Genomic DNA, 19,909 nt, shown 5'->3' with positions numbered 1-19,909 from the left:
CTCAAGGAGATGAACTGACACAGTGGCTGCCACAATGAGCTCAAGCAAACACAACAAGGATGGCTGAGGACCCAGCAATACTAGAGTCCCTGTGAATTTGAAAACCCATAACACCTAAGAATAACAACATACCTTAAATTACTCCCTCTTATTTCTGTGGTGAGAAAGGAGTTACCAAATTTAAATTATTTGGGAATTCCAAGTTGGCTTATCAAATAGATCAGCTCTTGTCTTAAATACATATACTAACCAAAACGAACAGAATTTAGTATGTTCAAAAGTAGTATGACAAAAAGCTAGTATAATAAAAAACATATGAAAGAAACAGTTTTTAGTCAAAAACAGTCTACTTTTAGAAACATCAAAAATCAGGGGAAAGCGCGAACGCAGTCCCCCACTACCACAAATTATGCAGTCGAGTTTCCCACATTTGGGGAAATCGCAGGGGTCAGCACATCCGGAGTGCAATGGATAAGCCTCGCCCTGGGAAAACCACCTTCGTGATCATGGTATCTCCCCTGCCAGGTAAGTATGAGTTCTTGTAGCCGGCTCCACTCACACCCTCGCGGGCCTCACGCTCTTTACACACGGTCACTTTCCTCACGCGCCCACCGCACGCTCGTTTCCTCAGCCTCCTTTCCTCCAACCTCAGAAATCGGAAGAGTAACCTGGAACAACTGGATCTCGCCAACAGCGGGACGTGGGAGCCCAGGCGGAGGACCAGCGGGCTCTGCGTGCTGTGCTCATCTGCTTACGCCCCGCCCTGATTGTGACGTCCCTAGCCGTCTCTGTGTGGTCCTGGCTCCGGACCTACCAAGAGCCACAACGAAGGCGTGTTAGGTCAGGGCTTCGGTTTGGTGTCCCCTTCGTGTCAGCAAAAAGGTTACAGCCCGTTTTGTTCTCGGCAGCCGAAATCACCCTCACAGGACAAGATTATGATGAGGGCTCCCCCCCGCTTCCAGTTAAACTTTAAACCCTAGATTTTCCCAACCAACTTAACAGGAGATCGTTTTTCCGTGGCGGCTTCCTGAGTAAGCGTGCATAAACTGTTTAGCATACACAGCAGCTAAAGGAAACAAATCAAGATTCTAACCTTGAATAAAACCACGGCAAAACCGGGACTCTGTCCACTACACAAATCATTCAGCGTTGCAGTTAAGTATATAATACTGGAAAACAAAGTCTGTTATAAAAATATTTTTGACAAGTTATGTTGTTATGTTTTATAGTCAATTCAAATTTTCAGAAATATTCCATCTCATCAACTTTTGAACACCGTCCCCCTCCCCCGCGCCCAGCAATTGCCGACATAAATGAGTTCCCAGGCTTCCGTGGGAGCCCTGGTGGCGCCGTGTTTAAGAGCTACAACTGCTAACGGAAAGGTTGAAAGTTCGAATACACCAGCCAGTCTTTGGAAAGCCTATGGGACAGTATTCTGACCTTACGGGGTCGGAATCCACCCAAAGGTAACGGGTTTGGGTTTTTTTTTTTTTTTTTTAATTTTGGCTTCCGTGTGTCAGCAGAGAGCACTGCTTCCACCCAAGCTCTAGCAGAAACAGGGGCATCTACTTTTATTTTACTCAAGATTAAGAGTGATAGAACTGGAACTAGCTTAATCAGAGAAGGAAACTTGAGACATTCATGAATCTTCAGGTTTCCATGACCCAGGGCTGAAATTACATCATAGCTACCTCTTCCTATCTGCTTCTGCCTTCATCTTTGTTAGCTGCATTTTTTCAAGCAGTCTGTTCTGCATTGTGGTAGAGATGGCTACCAACAGCACTCAACTTGTTTCCACACCTTGTCATTCCTAGGAAAATATAGCACTCTTAGAGGAAGCACAGCAAAAGTTCCAGAAGACCAGTCTGTCCCACCTTGGGTTATCCCTAAAGCAATTATTATGGCTCTGATTGCCCATGCCTACGTCACATACACATCCCTGGAGCATGCCAAGTGGGGATAGGGGTGATACAGTAGTGAACAAGACAGTCCAGGCCTCTGCCCTCCTGGAATTTAGTCCAATGTGGGAGTATGATAGATTAATGATGGCCACAAATTCTTTGCTACTCTTGCCATCGAGAGCCAGAGTCTAATTCCCCTCTCCTTGAATCTATGTGTCCTCAATGAATAGCTCTTCCAATAAAATGTGGCAGAAGCAATAACCAGGGACTTCCAAGGCTAGGTCAAAGGATTCCTTGCAGGTTCTATCCTGGTCTCTGGGAATACTGTCTTGGAGACTTGAGCTGCCATGCTGTGAGGAAGCCCATGGCATCGTGGAGAAAAATGCATGGAAGCAGAGATGCTCATCTAGCCCCTAGTTGCTTCAGTCCCTAGCTAAGTCCTCATACATCAGGGAGCAGCATCATCACTGCCAAAATTGTTATTTCAAAGCCCTTAAATTTTAGCATGGATAGATAAGTGGAGCAGGGAGATAGTAGGCAAACAAATAAGTAATATGAAGAAGAAGAAAAAAGGTGGGTAAAGGGATAGAGAATGGGCAGAGAAGATGAAATGGAGAGAGGAGTTTGGGAACAAAGGCTGTTCCAGACAAGAGGGTTGGGGAAAGCCTCTGCTTTTCTCTCTTTGCTTGCTCATCATCAGCACATACAAATCTCAAAATGACAGCATCAGCCTGAGTTTACTTGTCATGCTACAAGTCCTGCTCACTAGAATCTCCAACTCTTAATTTTAAGTTCGTGGGAGCAGGAATATAATTGGTCCAGCTTTTGTGGAATAGAATGAACGTGGATTTAAGGGCATATCTCTGAAGAGGACCACAGTTGCTAGAAAAGGAAAAATAGGCAGCCCAACACTGTGACAGAAGTAGGAGAGGGTGTTCCAGGGTACAGTGGAAGTTCATAGTGGTCCAAAGGCATAGCACATATTCTGGAATAAGCAAACCATGCTGAATATGTGTACGAGTGTACTGAGAAATTCATTCCGCGTGATGGGTTAGACCCTATTTCGGAAGGCCAAGAATACTGCAGACTAAAGTGAACAAACCCACCAGATAAAAGTGAAATATTAGGACTTTTTAGGGAAATTGTCCAGAGCAGAGCTGTGCTGGAAGTGGATCCCTCTGTCAGTACAGAAAGGCATGGTTTGGAGAGGGAAAAAGAGCGAAGCAAGGCTATCGATTAGGAGGCCATATCAATAAAGTGCGGGAGTGGGATGCAGTTGAGAGAGACATTGCTGATAAGAGATCAGGACTTGGGAATTTAGGGCACATAGAGGAACAGAGAAATTAGGCAATCAACCATGATTCCAAGTCTTTCAGCCTATAGCTGTTGTGACAATTGAAGAAGTGACACGGAAAGAAATCACGAGTCGAAAGTAGCTTTTGGCTGAGGTACAGGAGTTGGGTGGAGATGCTGAGTTGGTTTGGGCCACACTGAGTAATTAAGTTGCCAGAGGTGCAGCAGGTGGAGATGTTTAGCAGGCAACTGATACAAGTGGGGTAGTCAACTGGATGGGATCATGAGGAAGAGGGAAGAGACGACCGGGAGGGGGAACTCGAGTACAGGTGGTCCAGAAGCAGGGGAGGAAGTCTGCAATGAGGCTGCCACCTGCTTTAATCTCCTCAAGTACCGAGTGGTATCGGGTGAGTGCTGAGAAAACGCTGGGACTGAGAAGGTAACTGGCGACAGCCTAGCAATTTCTCAGTAGACATGCCGAAGTCAGTCTCAGGCATGAATGGTGTGGAGGGGAGGCAGACGCCTGTGGTGTAAGGAAGGCAGAAGGATCTGAGCAAGGATGATGGAGCGGTGCCCGTGTCTGCGGACCGTTGACCCAATTTCAGGAAACAAGCCCCTCAGCATCTAGATTTCTGCATTTTCACCTCACCTCACGTGGCAGAAAACAGCTGGAGGCATTGGGACCCGCCCCCTGCTCTTGCCCACGACCCCGCAGGAACAAACTGCGCAAGCGCGCAGGGAGGAGACGGAAGTGCGGGCGGAAGTGGTTGTAGGACTCTTTAGGGAAGGGACCGGAGGAGTAAACATACGCAGCCGCCGGCTGGTGGACTGTGTGGGCGGGTGCAGTCCACCATGAACCGGCCGTCGGACGACTATGACCCTTACGCGGTTGAAGAGCCCAGCGATGAGGAGCCGGCTCTGAGCAGGTGGGTTCCTACCCTGCTCCGGTCCCCGAGGCCGGGCCTTCGCCTCCTTCCCTCGCCGCAACTGCCGGGCCTGTGCAGACTCTCGGCTTATCTCTTCCGGCGCCCCTTGCGCCCGGTTGTCGCCTGTAGGAGGCCGAGGGAGAGTTCTGGTAAGGGGTCTCTCAGTCCCGGGGGAGGCGGGGCTGACACCGGTGCAGGGAAGGGAGATGTTTCGGAATCACTGCGGGCCACGGTAAATCCTCAAAACTTCGTGAGATCGAATCCTGCAGCTGCAGCTTACTAGTAGTGTGACTGAAGGCAAGTTATCCCCAGCATCTCATCTTTAAAGTGAAAATGTAATTACTGTAAGTTTGTACATAGGTCAAGAGACAGTCCTTCAAACAGGATAAGGGGATACTGCGTGGTTTAAAGTCAGGAAAGGTGTGTGTCAGGGTTGTATTCTTTCACCATACTTATTCAGTCTGCATGCTGAGCAAATAATCTGACAAGTTGGACTATACAAAGAAGATCTCAGCATCGGAATTGGGGGAAAACTCATTAACAACCTTCAGTATGCAGATGACACAACCTTGCTTGCTGGAAGTGAAGAAAACTTAAAGCACTTTTGAAGATCAAAGACTACAGCCTCAACATAAAGAAAACAAAAATCCTCACAACTGAACCAATAAGCCACACTGTGATAAACGGAGAAAAGACTGAAGTTGTCAAGGGTTTCATTTTGCTTGGATCCACAGTCAACATCCATGGAAGCGGCAGGCAGGAAATCAAATGGTGAATGCATCATTGGGCAAATCAGCTGCAAAAGACCTCATTGAAGTGTTGGAAAACAAAGATGTCACCTTGAAGACTGAGGTGCACCTGACCCAAGCCAAGATGTTTTCAGTTGCCTCATATGCATGCGAAAGCTGGGTAATGAATGAGGAAGAGCAAAGAAGAATTGACGCCTTTCAAGTGTGGTGTTGGCGAAGAATATTGAATATACCATGGACTGGCAAAAAACAAACAAATCGGTCTTGGAAGAAGTACAGCCAGAAAGCTCCTTAGAAGCAAGGGTGGCAAGATTTTGTCTTACATACTTTGGACATGTTATCAGGAGGAATCAGTCCCTGGATGTCTTAGTCATCTAGTGTTGCTGTAACAGAAATACTACAAGTGGGTGGCTTTAACAAAGAGAAGTTTATTTCTTCACAGTAAAGTAGGCTAAAAGTCCAAATTCAGGGCATCGGCTCCAGGAGAAGGCTTTCTGTCTCTGTCGGCCTTCTCATCAATCTTCCCCCAAACTAGGATCTTCTCTGTGCAGGGACCCTGGGTCCAAAGGATGTGCTCTGCTCCCGGCACTGCTTTCTTAGTGGTATGAGGTCTCCCGTCTACTTGCTTCCCTTTCATTTTATCTCTTATGAGATGAAAGATGGTGCAGGCCACACTCCAGGTAAACTCCCTTTACACTGGTTCAGGGATGTGACCTTTACACTGGTTCAGGGATGTGACCTTAGGGTGTTACAATCCCACCCTAATCCTCTTTAACATAAAATTACAATCACAAAATGGAGGACAACCACTCAATACTGGATATCATGGCCTAACCCAGTTGACACATATTTTGGGGGGACACATTTCAGTCCATGGCACTGGAGAAGGACATCATGCTTGGTAAAGTAGAGGGTCAGCAAAAAAGGAGATGGATTGACACAGTGGCTGCAATAGTAGGCTCAAACATAACAAGGATTGTGAGGATGGCACAGGACTGGACAGTGTTTCATTCTGTTGTACATTGGGTCACTAGGAGCAGAACTGACTGGATGGCATGTAACAACAACAAGAAGTTTGCTGTGAGGCTCATGTAATATAATCTATGTGAGTTGCCCATTTGGGAGTCTAAATTGCAGAAATAAGAGAATATTGAACAGCACTTTTTTTGAGCACACACTACATGCTGCTCTGAATTACAGAGGTCGAGCACAAGATTTTTATCTTCTACAGGCTTCAGTATAGTAAGGAAAATAAGACAAAGTATATGTCTTGGAAGACCTATGTAGAAATTGATGCCCTGAGATAGGCACCGATGAAGTTTCATGGGAATTTCTGGAAGGGAGGGATTTATCCTATGTAGGAAAAACTTGCAGTTAGGTTGCCAGGTGATTTTCAAGCAAATTTAGCTATTTCTATTCTGTTATTAAAAGCTTAAAAATTAATTCTGTCCTATGATGCTTTTTGTGAAGGTATACCTCCAATCACAGCATTTCTTCAGATTATCCAGGAGAGGGGTAGTAGGCATGGCAGATTAGACTGCCCTGAAGATTTCTATTGTGGGAAGTGAGGATGGATACCAGAATTCCCTACAAAAAAGATTCAGTTGATGGGTCCTATCTGTGCAAAGAAGCATATGTAGGCCTCAGTTCAGCTTGATGGGAATGTGGCAGTGTTTCCAAGGTTTGAGTTATTCTGCTATACCATTTGCATACATGCCTGTGTTATTATTTAATACTTTTATTTAAGTCAACTTTTTATGCTCACATTTTTTAAGGAAGCTTTATAATCTTGTGGTAGTGGTCCCTGGTAAGGTAACTGTAAAAATAAATTCTATGAAAACAAAACAATGTTACTAGATGGTATTGCCTGCTGATAGCTCTAAACCCAAGGCCTGTTTTCTGTTTTAAAAACAGAGATTAGTGTTAGAGAGGGATTAGAGAAGTGTTTGTCAGGGACTGGGATTTGATTTTACTTCATTTAATAAGCAGTAGTGAAGAAATCAAAACACACATTGCATTGGGCAAAACTGCTACAAAAGATGTCTTTAAAATGTTAAAAAAACAAAGATGTCACCTTGAAGGTTGAGGTGCTGCCTGACTCAAGCCATTGTGTTTTCAGTTGACTTGTACGCATGCAAAAGCTGGACGATGAATAAGGAAGACTAAAGAAGAATTGGCACGTGGTGTTGGTGAAGAATATTGAATATACCATGGACTGTCAAAAGAACAAACAAATCTGTTTTGGGAGAAGTACAACCACAGTGCTTCTTAGAAGCGAGAATGGTGAGATTACATCTCACATACTTTGGACATGTTATCAGGAGGGATCAGTCCTTGGAGTAGGACATCACGCTTGGTAAAAGGTCAGTGAAAAAGAGGAAGACCCTCAAAGAGATGGATTGACACAGTGACTGCAACAACAGGCTGAAGCATAACAATGATTGTGAGGATGGTGCAGGACTGGGCAGCGTTTCGTTCTGTCGTACATAGGGTCGCTATGAGTTGGAACTGACTCGATGGCACCTAACAACAACAACAATAAGCTAATATGTTAGCTTGTTACCGTTTCATGGAGACTGTCAAAAGACATGAGACTCCTGGGTCAGAGACAAAAGACTTTATTACTCAAGGCACAGCAAGCAGGATGAGCATCATGTTTTTGTTGGTTGCTCTTGCTTCCCAGCTCCTAAGGTACTAGACTGAGGGGCCCTGGTGAATGCTGCACATGCAGTGGGTGTGCATGGTTGCTGAGCTTGGGAAAATCCACTATTTTCATGGTAGGCAGTAAGGAAACCTGCTTATTGTGCTGGAGGGAGACATTACCCAATCCCTCAAGGTTGTTTGCTGCAAACACAACCCTGAAAAATGCCCCGAATGAAGAATGATCAGAGCCTTGCATTCTTGGCATACTCAATAAGAATGTCCAGGATCCATGGTGTGTTGCCTCTCCCAGCAGTGCTAAAGACTGAGACTCTTGAAATAATCACAAGGATTGAAGAACATTTGCAAAGAGAATAACTTTTTTACATTGTGACTCAGCGCTGTTTTTTAAATTTAATTTTATTTTGAGATAGTTATAGATTCACATGTACTTGTAAGAAATAGTAGAGATCCTTTGTATCCTTTACTCAGTTTCCCCTATTGTTAACTTATTGTGAAACTGTAGTACAGTATCAGGATATTGACATCAATACAGTCAACATACAGAACATTTCTATAACCATAGGGATTCATCATGTTCTCTTTCATAGCCATGCCTGTTTTCCTCCTATCCATCACTCCCCTACTTAATTCCTGGCTCCATTTCTATAATATTTGTTACTTCAGGAATGTTATGTAGTGTGTAACAGTCTAGGATTGGCTTTTTTCACTAGCATAATTCTCTGAAAATTCGTCCAGGTCATCGCATGTGTCAACAGTTCATTCCTTTTTATTGCTGGGTAGTATTTCAACTTGTTTAACCATTCACCCATTGAAGGGCATCTGGGTTGTTTGTAATTTTGGCTATTATGAATAAAGCTGTTAGAAACATTCGTGTATAGGTTTTTGTATGAACATAAGTTTTTATTTCTCTGGGATAAATGCCCAGGAATGCAATTGCTGGGTCATGTGGTAGTTGCGTGTTTAGTTTTTGAGGAAACACCATCTGTTTTCCTGAGTGGCTATACCATTTTACAATCCAGTCAACAGTGGATTCAATGTTATTTAGTGGGCTGTCCATTTCACTAATACTTAAAATAATGTCCGCATCCCACACTTTGAGAAAACTGGAATATATTGTAGATGTGGTAGATTAACCTGGGCACCACTATTGCTTTGAGCCACATAATCTTTTGTTGTGAGGAGCTGTCCTTTGCATTGTAGAATGTTAAGCCAGCATCCCTGGCCTCTCCCCACTAGATGCCAGTAGCACTTCTCTCGCAGTTCTAACAACCAAAAAAGTCTCTAGACATTTCCAGATGTTCCTTAAGGGAACACCCACTGGGTTAGATAAAGGGTAGTAGTGAGAGGTAAGGTTGGAAAGATAAGTTGGATCCAGATTGTGGAAGGCTATTCTGAATGCTGTGTTTGGAAGTTTGGCCATGGAACGTTTCTGAATTGGGTAGGGACGTATTCAGAGTTCTTCAGGAAGAACCTTCTGGTAGCAGGGTAAGGGTGAAATGTAACAAGAGAATTTGGAGGCCTGGAGATCCTTAGAGTATGGTGGCGCAGGCCAGGGTAGGAGGACCTGAGTGAAGATGGTGGTGATGGAGAAAGGACACATGCTGATCAGGAAGAGGAAGCTTAGATGGGGAACTTTCTTGGGAGTAGAATCTGGCTGAATCCTCTATGAGTAGCTAAATGACTGGTGCCAATTGCATTTTTCTGATTTCCCTTCTCATGGAGGCTCAAAAGCATTGGTCTACAAGAGAAAAGTAGGGAAGCAAAAACCAGGAATAGTCTGTGATTGTTCATCAGTTCATGAATAATTGAATGTTATTTATATGCTCTTGGTTATATTAGAAATGTTTTCTTAGGTGTTTAATGTATTTTGATGACACCTCATTTTTCCTGATGTCTGGTTTTATTCTGTTATATTGCTAGTGATGGAAAAACCGAGGCACAGAAGGCAAAATAAATTGGCACAAATTACTCAGGAGGATTTAGACTATAGCTTTCTCTCTCTTTATAGTTTTCTATCTCACTGTGACTTTTGAAATTATAATATTTAATTACTGTCTTATAAATTATGTTTTATGTGGATGTGTTAGCTATGTATACTAAGTTTCATTTAAGTATCCAGAGTTTTAAAAACACCGAGCTCGGTGAGGTAGACTTTTCTTTGCTGATGAAATTATGAATTGGTGCAATGCTTTTGGAAAGCAGTGTGACAATACCGAAAGTCAGAAGGATGTTTCTAGACATCTATCCTAAGGAAATCAAGAGAAGTACAATTACATATGCAGAAATGTGCACTGTAGTGTTTAACAGCAAAAAGTTGGAAATAAATGTACAGCGCTGAGAGTGATAAATCTGCAAGAGGAAATGTTATGCAGACGTTAAAAAATATATGGAAATATGTAGAAATGGTCAGTCTGTTAAGTGAGAAAAGCTGAATGTAATGTGATAAGTATATCAAATTCAGCCTTCTAAAACTTAAAATTATTGTTGGGCAGTGAGATTATGGGAGTTTTACGTTATTTTAATCCTTTAATATTCATATTCCTTCCAATTTAAACGTGCGCCAGCTCTGAAGATGAAGTGGACGTGCTCTTGCATGGAACCCCTGACCAGAAACGTAAGCTCCTCAGAGAATGTCTCACTGGGGAAAGTGAGTCATCAAGTGAAGATGAATTTGAAAAAGAAATGGAAGCAGAACTAAATTCCACCATAAAAACAATGGAGGGCAAGTTATCCTCTCTGGAAACAGGTAGAGTTTTAGTTAAAATTTCATATATTTTTAAAAGCCTCCTGAGGGCAGGAACCGTACTGGTGCTCTGCTGTGTCCGCAGTACTTTCAGTAGGTGCTCAATAAGTCTGGACTGAGTGAATGAATAAATATGTTTAGCAGCCTCACCTGGAATTTTTTTTGATGAGTAGTGAAGACGTTGCCTATGTTGTTGGAAAGAGATTGTTTTGCGCTATTTATGTGCATAATTTTCTTTTGCATTTTTTACCCTTGAAAAGATTATGCAAGTATATTTATGGTTGAATAGTACTAATAAGGCAGATTTAGTGGTACATTACCACAAATTCCTGTCTTGTTTTAGTGAGTCATGAAACATACTGCTAAGTAGTTTAAACATTTAAGGCATTCTGTAATCCAGAACCAGTAAAATTTTTTCTGAAACAAGTCACACAAATGCTGAGTGTTAGCATTTTGCTTTATTATAAACTTATATGCTCAAGAGGAACTTACATAATGTTTTTGCTGTCATCTGCATCTTGGGCAGTAACAGCATCTCCTTACTAGAATGATCTAGTCAATTTACTTAAGAGAGCTTCATTTTGATACTTGGCCTTTATTTAAAATGTATCTGACCCTAAAACTGGTTTGTGAAAGTAGGACTCCTCAATATTGGTTTCTGTACTAAAAGTACTATGTTCTTTTAACTGTTAAGAACTGAAAGAATGAAATAATAGTAGCAACAATAATATAGTAATAATTTAAAAAAAAACAAAAGCAGATGTTAATTAAGAGGAACGATTGGGGATGCAAGCATGTAATGACACAGGTAGATAATGTCATGGCACTGGACACAACTGGGGAGAATAAGAGTATGTCTTGGAAAAAAGAGCAGGGGCAGCGTTGTCAGGCCTAGCTTTCAACAATGGATTATCTAATATAATAACAAAAGCACAGATAGCAAAAGACAAAATAAATGGGACCTCATAAAAATTAAAAACTTCAGTTCATTAAAAGACTTTACCAAAAAAGTGAAAAGCCAATCTACTGACTGGGAGAATATCTTCAGAAACCATGTATCTGACAAGAGTCTAATAACAAAATATGTAAAAGTTCATTTCTCTTGAGTCAGTTGTAATGTCTCTTCTTTTCATTTTTTATTTTGATTCTCTGTAGAGTTTTTATTCGCCCTCCCTAAAGTCCTTTGAAATAAGATGTTTGTTCCCTCCTCTTCACAGTATACAGCATGACTGAAATATAGAGACATGTATTCTGGCAACCTGAAAACATGGCAATTTTATTTAATTAGATTTGTGGGAAGAGAGAAAGAATAATAGTATACTGAACACTTAATCAGGAAGGGATAGTTGTCAAAGATTGGTCAGGCCCATAGAACAAACAATAATACACGTAGCTCAACCACATATATGAGACTAAATGGGCACACCAGCCCAGGGGCAAGGATGAAAAGGCAAGAGGGGACAGGAAAGCTGCATGAATGGAATTAGGGAACCTAAGGTCAAGAAGGGGAGAGTGTTGACAAGTCATGGGGTTGGCAACCAATGTCACAAAAAAATGTGTATTAATTGTTTAATAAGAAATTAATTTGCTCTGTAAACTTTCATGTAAAACACACACACACACACACACACACACACACACAAATTAAAGAAGGGGAAGATCTCCAAAAAAAAAAAAAAAAATTGCATAAGGCGTAGAAATTCAGTAAGCCATTGATGTGAAAATATTTCTCAATCCAAATGAGATTGGGAATGAAGTTGATACTATTTTGAGGTGATGAAAGTATATGGGTTTTTTTCTTTCTGAATTATGTATGGTTTAATCCATAAACTTCCCTTCTGGCTTCAGCAGGGTCTTCCTCAGGAAATGGGAAAGTCGGAACAGCTTTGACAAAGTACTATGATGATGTATATTTTGATTCTGATTCTGAGGATGAAGACAAAGCAGGTGAATAACATGTTTATCAGGTTTAGCAGTTATATTTTATGGAAAAGGTTTACCTAACAATTATTTGCAATTAGTATTTCTCTCTGAGTTTTGTCTTTTAAGAAATTCCAGGCTATTGATGTGAAAAGCATTTAGTAAGAGTAGCTGGGGATGCAGCATGTGATGAGTTGGGCCCTGAGAACGGTGCTGCGTGGGCACGGCTGGGGTGAGGGAGCGTGTTCCCTGACTCACTGCTGCCATCTCCCTCAGGTTCCTTAGAGCAGCAACATTTGTTCTCAGATTTGCAAATAGTCCCTGTGTTTTACTCTTCTGTGGAATTTTTCTAACTTGCTGCTTTTACATCAGCTTCTCTTTTCTTTGGAATTGCTTTTGTGTAAAAGTTGAGCAATGTTGAACATAATGACAGAAGATAAAACTAACTTCGTTAGATTAGTAACTACATTGGAATGTGCAGATTAGTTGCTGTAGTAAAGTAACAGTTTTATATTTTTATATATTATTACCTAAATATTGACCTGCTAAAGTCTACTGTGTATGGATGCCTGTAGTTTTTTCTTTTTCCCCCTCATGAATTTTTGAAATATGTTTGTTCTGATTTAAGTAGTGTTTTATATATGGGAACTTGTGGAGAATTTAGACATCAAGAATAGTTTCTATTCTTGCTTTGAGTGACCCTGGTGGCACAATGGTTAAGCACTCGGCTGCTACCCGAAAGGCCGGCAGTTTGAACCCACCAGCTGCTCGGTGGAAGAAAGACGTGGCATTCTGCTTCCATAAAGATTACAGCCTAGGAACCCCTATGGGCAGTTCCACTGTGTCCTGTAGGATCGCTATGAGTCGGAGTCAACAACAGCAACAAACTTTAGACATTGTACTTAGCCATATCCTTATGTTTCAAAATTAGCACAGGTAACCAAGAAAAAAAAGAAGAAACGACACCGGATTCCAACAAATGATGAATTACTATATGATCCTGAAAAGGATAACAGAGATCAGGCTTGGGTTGATGCACAGAGAAGGAGGTAAAAACTTAAAGTTAATATTTGGAATCTTTAGGAAAAAAAGGTAAAACATGATTTTTCACTACATTGATGTTTTGAATGTATGTATGTATGTGTATGTATGCTTATATGTACACATAAACAAAGAAGTTTGAGGGGAAAAAAACAGCTGAGTAGTTTATTTTGAAAGTAATCAGCAAGCTTCTCTTACATAATTAATTCTTTAGAACTGTTGAATTCAAACCGCTGCATTCAGCTCCTCCAACAAACCAAACTGACGTTTTCACAGACGCAATTTTAAATTAGAGATTAAGTGTTTATGTGGATGTAGAGTGGATGTGTTATGTTTAGCACCCTATTGTTCTTTTTAGCTGGTGATGAATTCAATTTTGATTTAAAGACTGATTCATCATAAAACCAAGTTAGACAACTTAATCACCATTCCTTAGTGCTTCCCCAACTTGGCTGTGCCTCAGAATCACCTAGGGAGATTGTTTGAAATGCAGACCCTTGAGTCCTGCTCTGGGAGGTTTTGATTCAGTTAAGGTGGATTCTAGAGATCTTTATTTTTTATTGAGCCTGGAGGGCTTTTGATGTTGTGGTTGGGGGTAGTCTTTGTACACCACCTTTTAGCCTCCACGCTTCTACTTTGTCGTTTTTTCCTCTTCTCCCTGTTTTACCCGTGTACTGCTTCCTCCAACTGCCCCTTACGTTTATTTAACATATATAATATACATTTATTTAAAATATATATATATATATATATATATATGTTGGCTTTAACAAATAGAAACTTATACTCTCATGGTCTAGGAGGCTGGAAGTCTGAATTCAGGGCACCAGCTCCAGGGGAAAGCTTTCTCTCTCTGTCAGGTCTGGGGGAAAGTCCTTGTCATCAGTCTTTCCCTTGTCTAGGAACTTCTCAGAGCAGGAAGCCCGGGTCTGAAGGACGTGTTCTGCTCCTGGTTCTTCTTTTTTTGATGATTTTTAGATTTGGCTAATGGATATATGAGAATTTCCTAGGTAATTTGAATTTTTTTTCATTTTCTTTTTCTTTTTTTATTGTGCTTTAGGTGAAAGTTTATAAAGCAAATTAGTTTCTCATTAAACATAACATATTTTTTGATCACTCAGTGTGTAAAATGAACATTTTAAGTGCTATGAGTGGTATCAAGACAGGGAGCTTACAGTCTAGCTGCTGATTCAATACTGAATTCTGGAAGTTACTGCGTAGTGTACACTTAAGGGGTGGGGAGTTGTACTCCACCTCCTCGAAGAGAGAGCATCTGCATAAATTACTTGAAATTCTTCTGTACGGGTGATTTATCTGTTCTTCCTCATTTATTCATTCAATCATTTATTAATATCATCATGGACTCATGGATATTTATTTTATACTTTGGGTTATAATCCAATACTACTTTATTTTGTTGCTCAGTTCCAGCTTTTGCCTTTAGGAATGCTTTCATTTGGCTCCTGTGCCCCTTTGACATACCCTGTCATTGTGGTTCTTTTTTTTTTTTGAGTACTTCCTTACTTTCTGAAACTACCGGGTGCTGAAGGTTCATCTGGTATATTTTCCTGCCCTGTCCTAGTCTTAGAATCAGCCGTTTCTCCAAGGAGCCCTGGTTCCTTTTACTGGAGAATGGTATTAGAAACCAAGATCTGGCTTTAATGTGTCTTATCCTCTACTTTCTTCTTCTATTCTAGCTACCATGGTTTCGGAATACAGCGGCCACGTCAGCAACGGCCTGTTCCTAATAGTGATGCCGTCTTGAATTGCCCAGCCTGCATGACCACGCTGTGCCTTGATTGCCAAAGGTAATGAGTGAATGGTAACAGAAACCAAAAACACAACTTGGTGGTCCGTTGTTTAAATCAGAAAGACTTTTGAGGTACTCAGGAATCCTGTTAAGGTTCTGTACCTTGGTGCTACATGACTAATCTTTATACAAATAAATTTATTGTATATAGTTCTAAGTAGCTTTCCTAATAAAGCAGTTGCCAATGCACAAGGATTTAGTGAAACGGCATATATCTTTTGGAATGACAATCTCCCAAATGTACTCTTGGCCTTTTCCTCTTTTTTTGGTAGTTTTATGAACAACTAGCTTAGTCCATGTCCTGAATCAAGTTAACTGAAACTAAGCGATGATATAGACAGTGGATTTGTTCTAGCAACTAATGAATATATAATTCTTGTTTATTCTTATTAACTAACTTGAGGTTCCTGATCGTCTACGATAATTCGTTTTTGTATTCTCCTTATGAATGCCTAAATTTTTTGCATATAAGTTGATACTTAGAATATGTTTATGGAATAAAGAAAAAAGTAAAATGACTTATTGTACTTAAGTGGTTTCTCATCTAAACTAAACTGCATCATAGAGTGATGATCAAACAGTGGAAATTGGTGAAAATCATGTTTCACATTAGTGTAGAGTTCCAATAAAATACAGTAACTGGAATTTTTTAACGGAAAATTTAAAGTTTAGGTAAATAATGATTTAAGGCTTCTAAAGAAAACACACCAAATCCTGGAAAGTTTAGTGTTCTTTAAGTAAACAGTTCAGGTAAATGATTTGTTCTGATGCATAAAAACACAAAGGAGGGAAAAAACATATATAAACGTGAGATAAGAGCTTGTGACATAGGTAGAGTCATGTGTGCACATACTCATAGGAAACTAGATTTATGATTGAATATATTTTTGAAAGGCTGGATTGTTTTCTTACCTGGAGAAGTGCCAGCTTGCACAGTCCAAATCCCTAGTAGTTGTGGTGGTCAGCAAAATGGTAGAGTTCAACATTTGGAACTAATGAATGCACAGCCCCAGTTCACTCTTTTTTAGCTAAGTAGATGTTTCTGTTGTGTGAGGCTTAAGGGGAAAAAGAGAAGAGCAACTTAGTAAGTGGGGAAAGAAGTAGGAAAGTATTAAATGTATGAGGAGAACAGAGGATGTGTTAATTATTCATTGGGCCAGTGGAGTAAAGCCAGGAGTGGCCATTAGAAAGTCAGAAGCTCTTTAAGCTTTTAAACTGTAGCTTCTATTAAAATGGTGACCAGGGTTGCACCACCTATAATGAGAGAAGGGCAGAGCCTCAGGCCATAATGGGAAATGAAACCGTCAAAGATTAAACATTACCTGTCAAGTTTCCAACAACTTTTGCCTTTCCAAGTTTGAAGAGCAAATCAAATTTTCTTTCTGAGACAAAAGTTACTTTAAAGCAGCAGTACATTCTTTCTTTATACAATTATTTATCTTATAACAACTCTTAAAATTTCTTAAAATTTGCTGTTTTGTTTTCATGTCTTTACTTTGGTTGGTGTCTCAGTAAGTTTTTGGTGTTCTCAAATTTTATCTAATTGGATAAATATTGAAATAGAACATACAATCCAATTTCTCCATTTCATTTTCCTCTCAGGCATGAATCATACAAAACTCAGTATAGAGCAATGTTTGTGATGAATTGTTCTGTCAACAAAGAGGAAATTCTAAGATACAAGAAGAAAAGGTGGGGCCATAAGAAGATGAGATCCAACCATGAAGATGCAGCGAAGCAGGCAGAGACAGAAGTGGAAGAAATCTACCACCCAGTCATGTGCACTGAATGTTCCACTGAAGTGGCAGTCTATGACAAGGACGAAGTCTTTCATTTTTTCAACGTTTTAGCAAGCCATTCCTAAATAGCGCAGTTGGCATTTTAATTGCCCAGTGTTGTATAGTTAAGGCAAGTATGAACAGTTACTTTTCTTTTGCCTATTCATATCATTAAGTGACATTCTCAATTGTTGAGGAAGCGGTGTTTCATGTTTATGAGAGATAATGGTTATTAACCTTCATTCCCCTTATACCGACTTTCTTTTCTTTTAATTTTCTCCAGCACTAATGGAACTGATTAATCATTCATTCCCTTTTTGATGGTCATTTGGAAACAGTGGGCTTGTATTTATTAAAGCTCTTTAGAATTAGCAATGTTCTGGAGTTATAAGTAATCTTTGTTTCAGAGTGTAATTGTTTTATTTGGATATACCATTACCCTTGGTGTGATTAAACTAGAAACTGTTTCCTGACTTCTGTCTGTATTGTTTTTTGCTAAGAAGTACCTTTATATTTCTCTCATCTCCCAGATGGAGTGACAGTATTTAGTAACTGTTATAGTTACATAGAGTTGGTTATGTCAGGTGCCTGGAGTAATACATTCATTCTCTAAAAGGATTGTATTTAACCAGTATTCTACACTTAGTAAATTAACATGTTAAATTAGAAGTTTACTGTGAGGGAGTGCAACCTAGCCCTCCAGACCTAAAAATCCTCCTGTGCCTCTTGTGCCTACTGTCTGTACCTTCTGTTGCCAACAACAAAGTTATGCTTTTTTTGTGTTAATGATATAAGAATCATTAGTGACACTTTGGGGAAAATACTTAGTAGGCATGTGTACATTTAAAATTTTTTAAGAATGTTATGATTGGACTGTTTCCAAAAATACCATCAGAAAACTTACGGTCCTCTTGTTATTCTAATAGAGAAGAGTGGTAAGGTAGTAAGAAACCAGGAAGTGTGTTTTAATTCAGGCTCTACCATGCCAATGTTGGGCAAGTCTATTCCTTTGAGCTCATTTTCTCTCCTATAAAATGGAAAGATTAGAACAATGATTCCCCACAGAGATCAGGACTCAACAAAGCTTGAGGGGGACCTATACGTATCCCCTCAGAGAATGATACACTCCCTTTAGGGAAAACATATCCTCCCCACTTCCTTATCTTCTGTGCTTTCTAAAAGCCACACGTACAAAGATCGGGAGCAAGTGGTGGTACGTTGTTTGTATGACTAGGGTGGAGGCAGAATAGGAAAGAATCTATACTAGGGAATTCCCGATGTCTTAATAGCTAGCAAATGTAGTAATTTTTATAATATAATAATGAAAGTGAGGCAGGACCTTGAGCATTATGCTTTCTTAAGAACTGTCTTCATGGGATCGAGGTGACAATAGCAACTCAGAAGATTAGATAGGAATCTTAGGAAGCAGTGAGTTTATGTTAATGGGGGAGGAACAACTCAGAAAAGGAGGGTGAGAATGGTTGCACAATTTGAAGAATGTAATCAGTGTCACTGAATTGTACATATAGAAACAGTTGAATTTGCTGTGTATAATCTCAACAGCAATGATATTAAAATAAAAATGAGGCAGGAAATGAAAATGTTTTAACATGAAGAAAAGTGAAAATGGCCCCAGAATAGGCTATCATATCTTCATTGTTATTGTTTACTGCCATCACGTCGACTTCTGATTCATGGAACCCCATGCACAACGGGATCGAACCATTGTGACCCCTAGGTTTTATTTTTTTCCTTTTAATTGTGAAAATTATAGGGTTTTCATTGGCTGATTTTTGGAAGTAGATTGCTAGGCTTTTCTTCCTAGTCTTAGTCTTAAAGTGCTGCTAAAATACGTTCAGCATCATAGCAACATGCATCGTAGCAACTGACAGACAGATGGTGGCTATGCTTGAAGTCACTTGCATAGAAGGTGAGAATTCTACCACTGAGCTACCAATGTCCACAATTTCGATATGACCCCGCAATTCTACTCCTAGGTATATACCTAAAATAAGAACAGACTCAAATAGATACTTGTACACCAGTGTTCATTGCAGCATTATTCACAATAGCCAAAAGGTGGAAACAATCCAAGTGTCCATCAACAGAACAATGGATCAATAAAATATGGTATATATACATACAATGGAATATTATTCAGCCATAAAGAGAAACGAAGTTCTGATAGTGCAGTGACATGAATGAATCTTGAAAACATCATGCTGAATGAAATAAGTCAGACACAAAAGGACAAATACTGTAGAGCTCATGGAACATTTAGAATAGGCAAATACATAGAGACAAAAGTAGGTTAGTTGTTAACGGTCTGGGAGAAAAAAATGGGGAGTTATTTCTTAAGGTGTACTGAGTTTCTGTTTGGGGTGATGAAAAAGTTTTGGAGCTAGATAATAGATAATAGTGATTCACTGAATTGTACACTTTAGATGGTTAAATGGCAAATTTTATCACAATAATTTTAAGTTGAATATGTATTTTTCTTTCTCAGTGATGAAGCATATTGATAGACTAAGAACTTAAGCTAGAAAATGGGAATAATTTTGAAGAAATCCTTTGCTTTCCAGATCTTCTCCCAAATCTTTTTTCTCTATTACCTTTCCCCAGTCCTTCTTCAGACTGTAAGTATACAGTACAGACCTTGTAGACCTTGGCTCCCTTTTCCTCTTTTGTCTAAGCCCTCAACCCACTTCCCTCCACCCTCTCGTTGTATTTTTATTTCTCCCTCCCTTAGAATTACTAAGTACCACAGCCTAGAGATACAAAGCAAGAAGAGCTACAGTGTTCTTATCATGCAGTTTACTGTGTGGTGGGGAGAAGACCAAACCAGTTGTCATCGAGTTGATTCCCACTCTTAGGGAGAAGAGAGACAGCAAAACAAATGCATTGATTTCAGGTAGTAACTGACAAAAGAGAGTGACTTGGTGAGTGTTTTAAATTTAAATAGAGCTCAGAGAAGGCCTAAGGAAAGGACATTGGAGTTGAAACCTGAGTATTGAGAAGGAACTAGGTATTCAGAGATGTGAAGGAGGAGTGGAGCAGACAAAGGAAAGTTGCAAAGGCCCAAGT

The 19,909-nt window shown here is 40.1% G+C and overlaps 1 protein-coding gene and 1 non-coding gene across 4 annotated transcripts; one reads left to right on the top strand and one right to left on the bottom strand.

The window, feature by feature from the left end:
- Window positions 1-369: 369 nt before the first annotated feature.
- LOC126084866 (U1 spliceosomal RNA) lies at window positions 370-533 on the bottom strand. Its single transcript, XR_007519100.1, has one exon. It is a non-coding gene; the product is annotated as a U1 spliceosomal RNA (small nuclear RNA).
- A 3,404-nt stretch (window positions 534-3,937) lies between these two features.
- EAPP (E2F associated phosphoprotein) lies at window positions 3,938-17,298 on the top strand. Of its 3 annotated transcripts, none has more exons than XM_049899238.1 (6): window positions 3,940-4,120; window positions 10,098-10,279; window positions 12,125-12,223; window positions 13,128-13,245; window positions 14,935-15,045; window positions 16,650-17,298. In XM_049899238.1, the coding sequence occupies exons 1-6, from the start codon at window positions 4,047-4,049 to the stop codon at window positions 16,909-16,911; spliced, it is 846 nt and encodes a 281-aa protein (XP_049755195.1). In that variant the 5' UTR covers window positions 3,940-4,046; the 3' UTR covers window positions 16,912-17,298. The 3 variants fall into 3 exon arrangements, with proteins under 3 accessions (XP_049755197.1, XP_049755195.1, XP_049755196.1); XM_049899239.1 differs by having other exon boundaries at window positions 3,941-4,120; window positions 12,128-12,223; XM_049899240.1 differs by lacking the exons at window positions 13,128-13,245; window positions 16,650-17,298 and having other exon boundaries at window positions 3,938-4,120; window positions 12,128-12,223; window positions 14,935-15,002.
- The last annotated feature ends 2,611 nt before the right edge of the window (window positions 17,299-19,909 follow it).

This window comes from Elephas maximus, chromosome 10 (genome assembly GCF_024166365.1).
Source record: "Elephas maximus indicus isolate mEleMax1 chromosome 10, mEleMax1 primary haplotype, whole genome shotgun sequence".
In the NCBI taxonomy this organism is placed as follows: Eukaryota; Metazoa; Chordata; class Mammalia; order Proboscidea; family Elephantidae; genus Elephas; species Elephas maximus.
The sequence above is the reverse complement of the archived record's forward strand: the minus strand, read 5'-3'. Positions and strand labels throughout refer to the sequence as shown.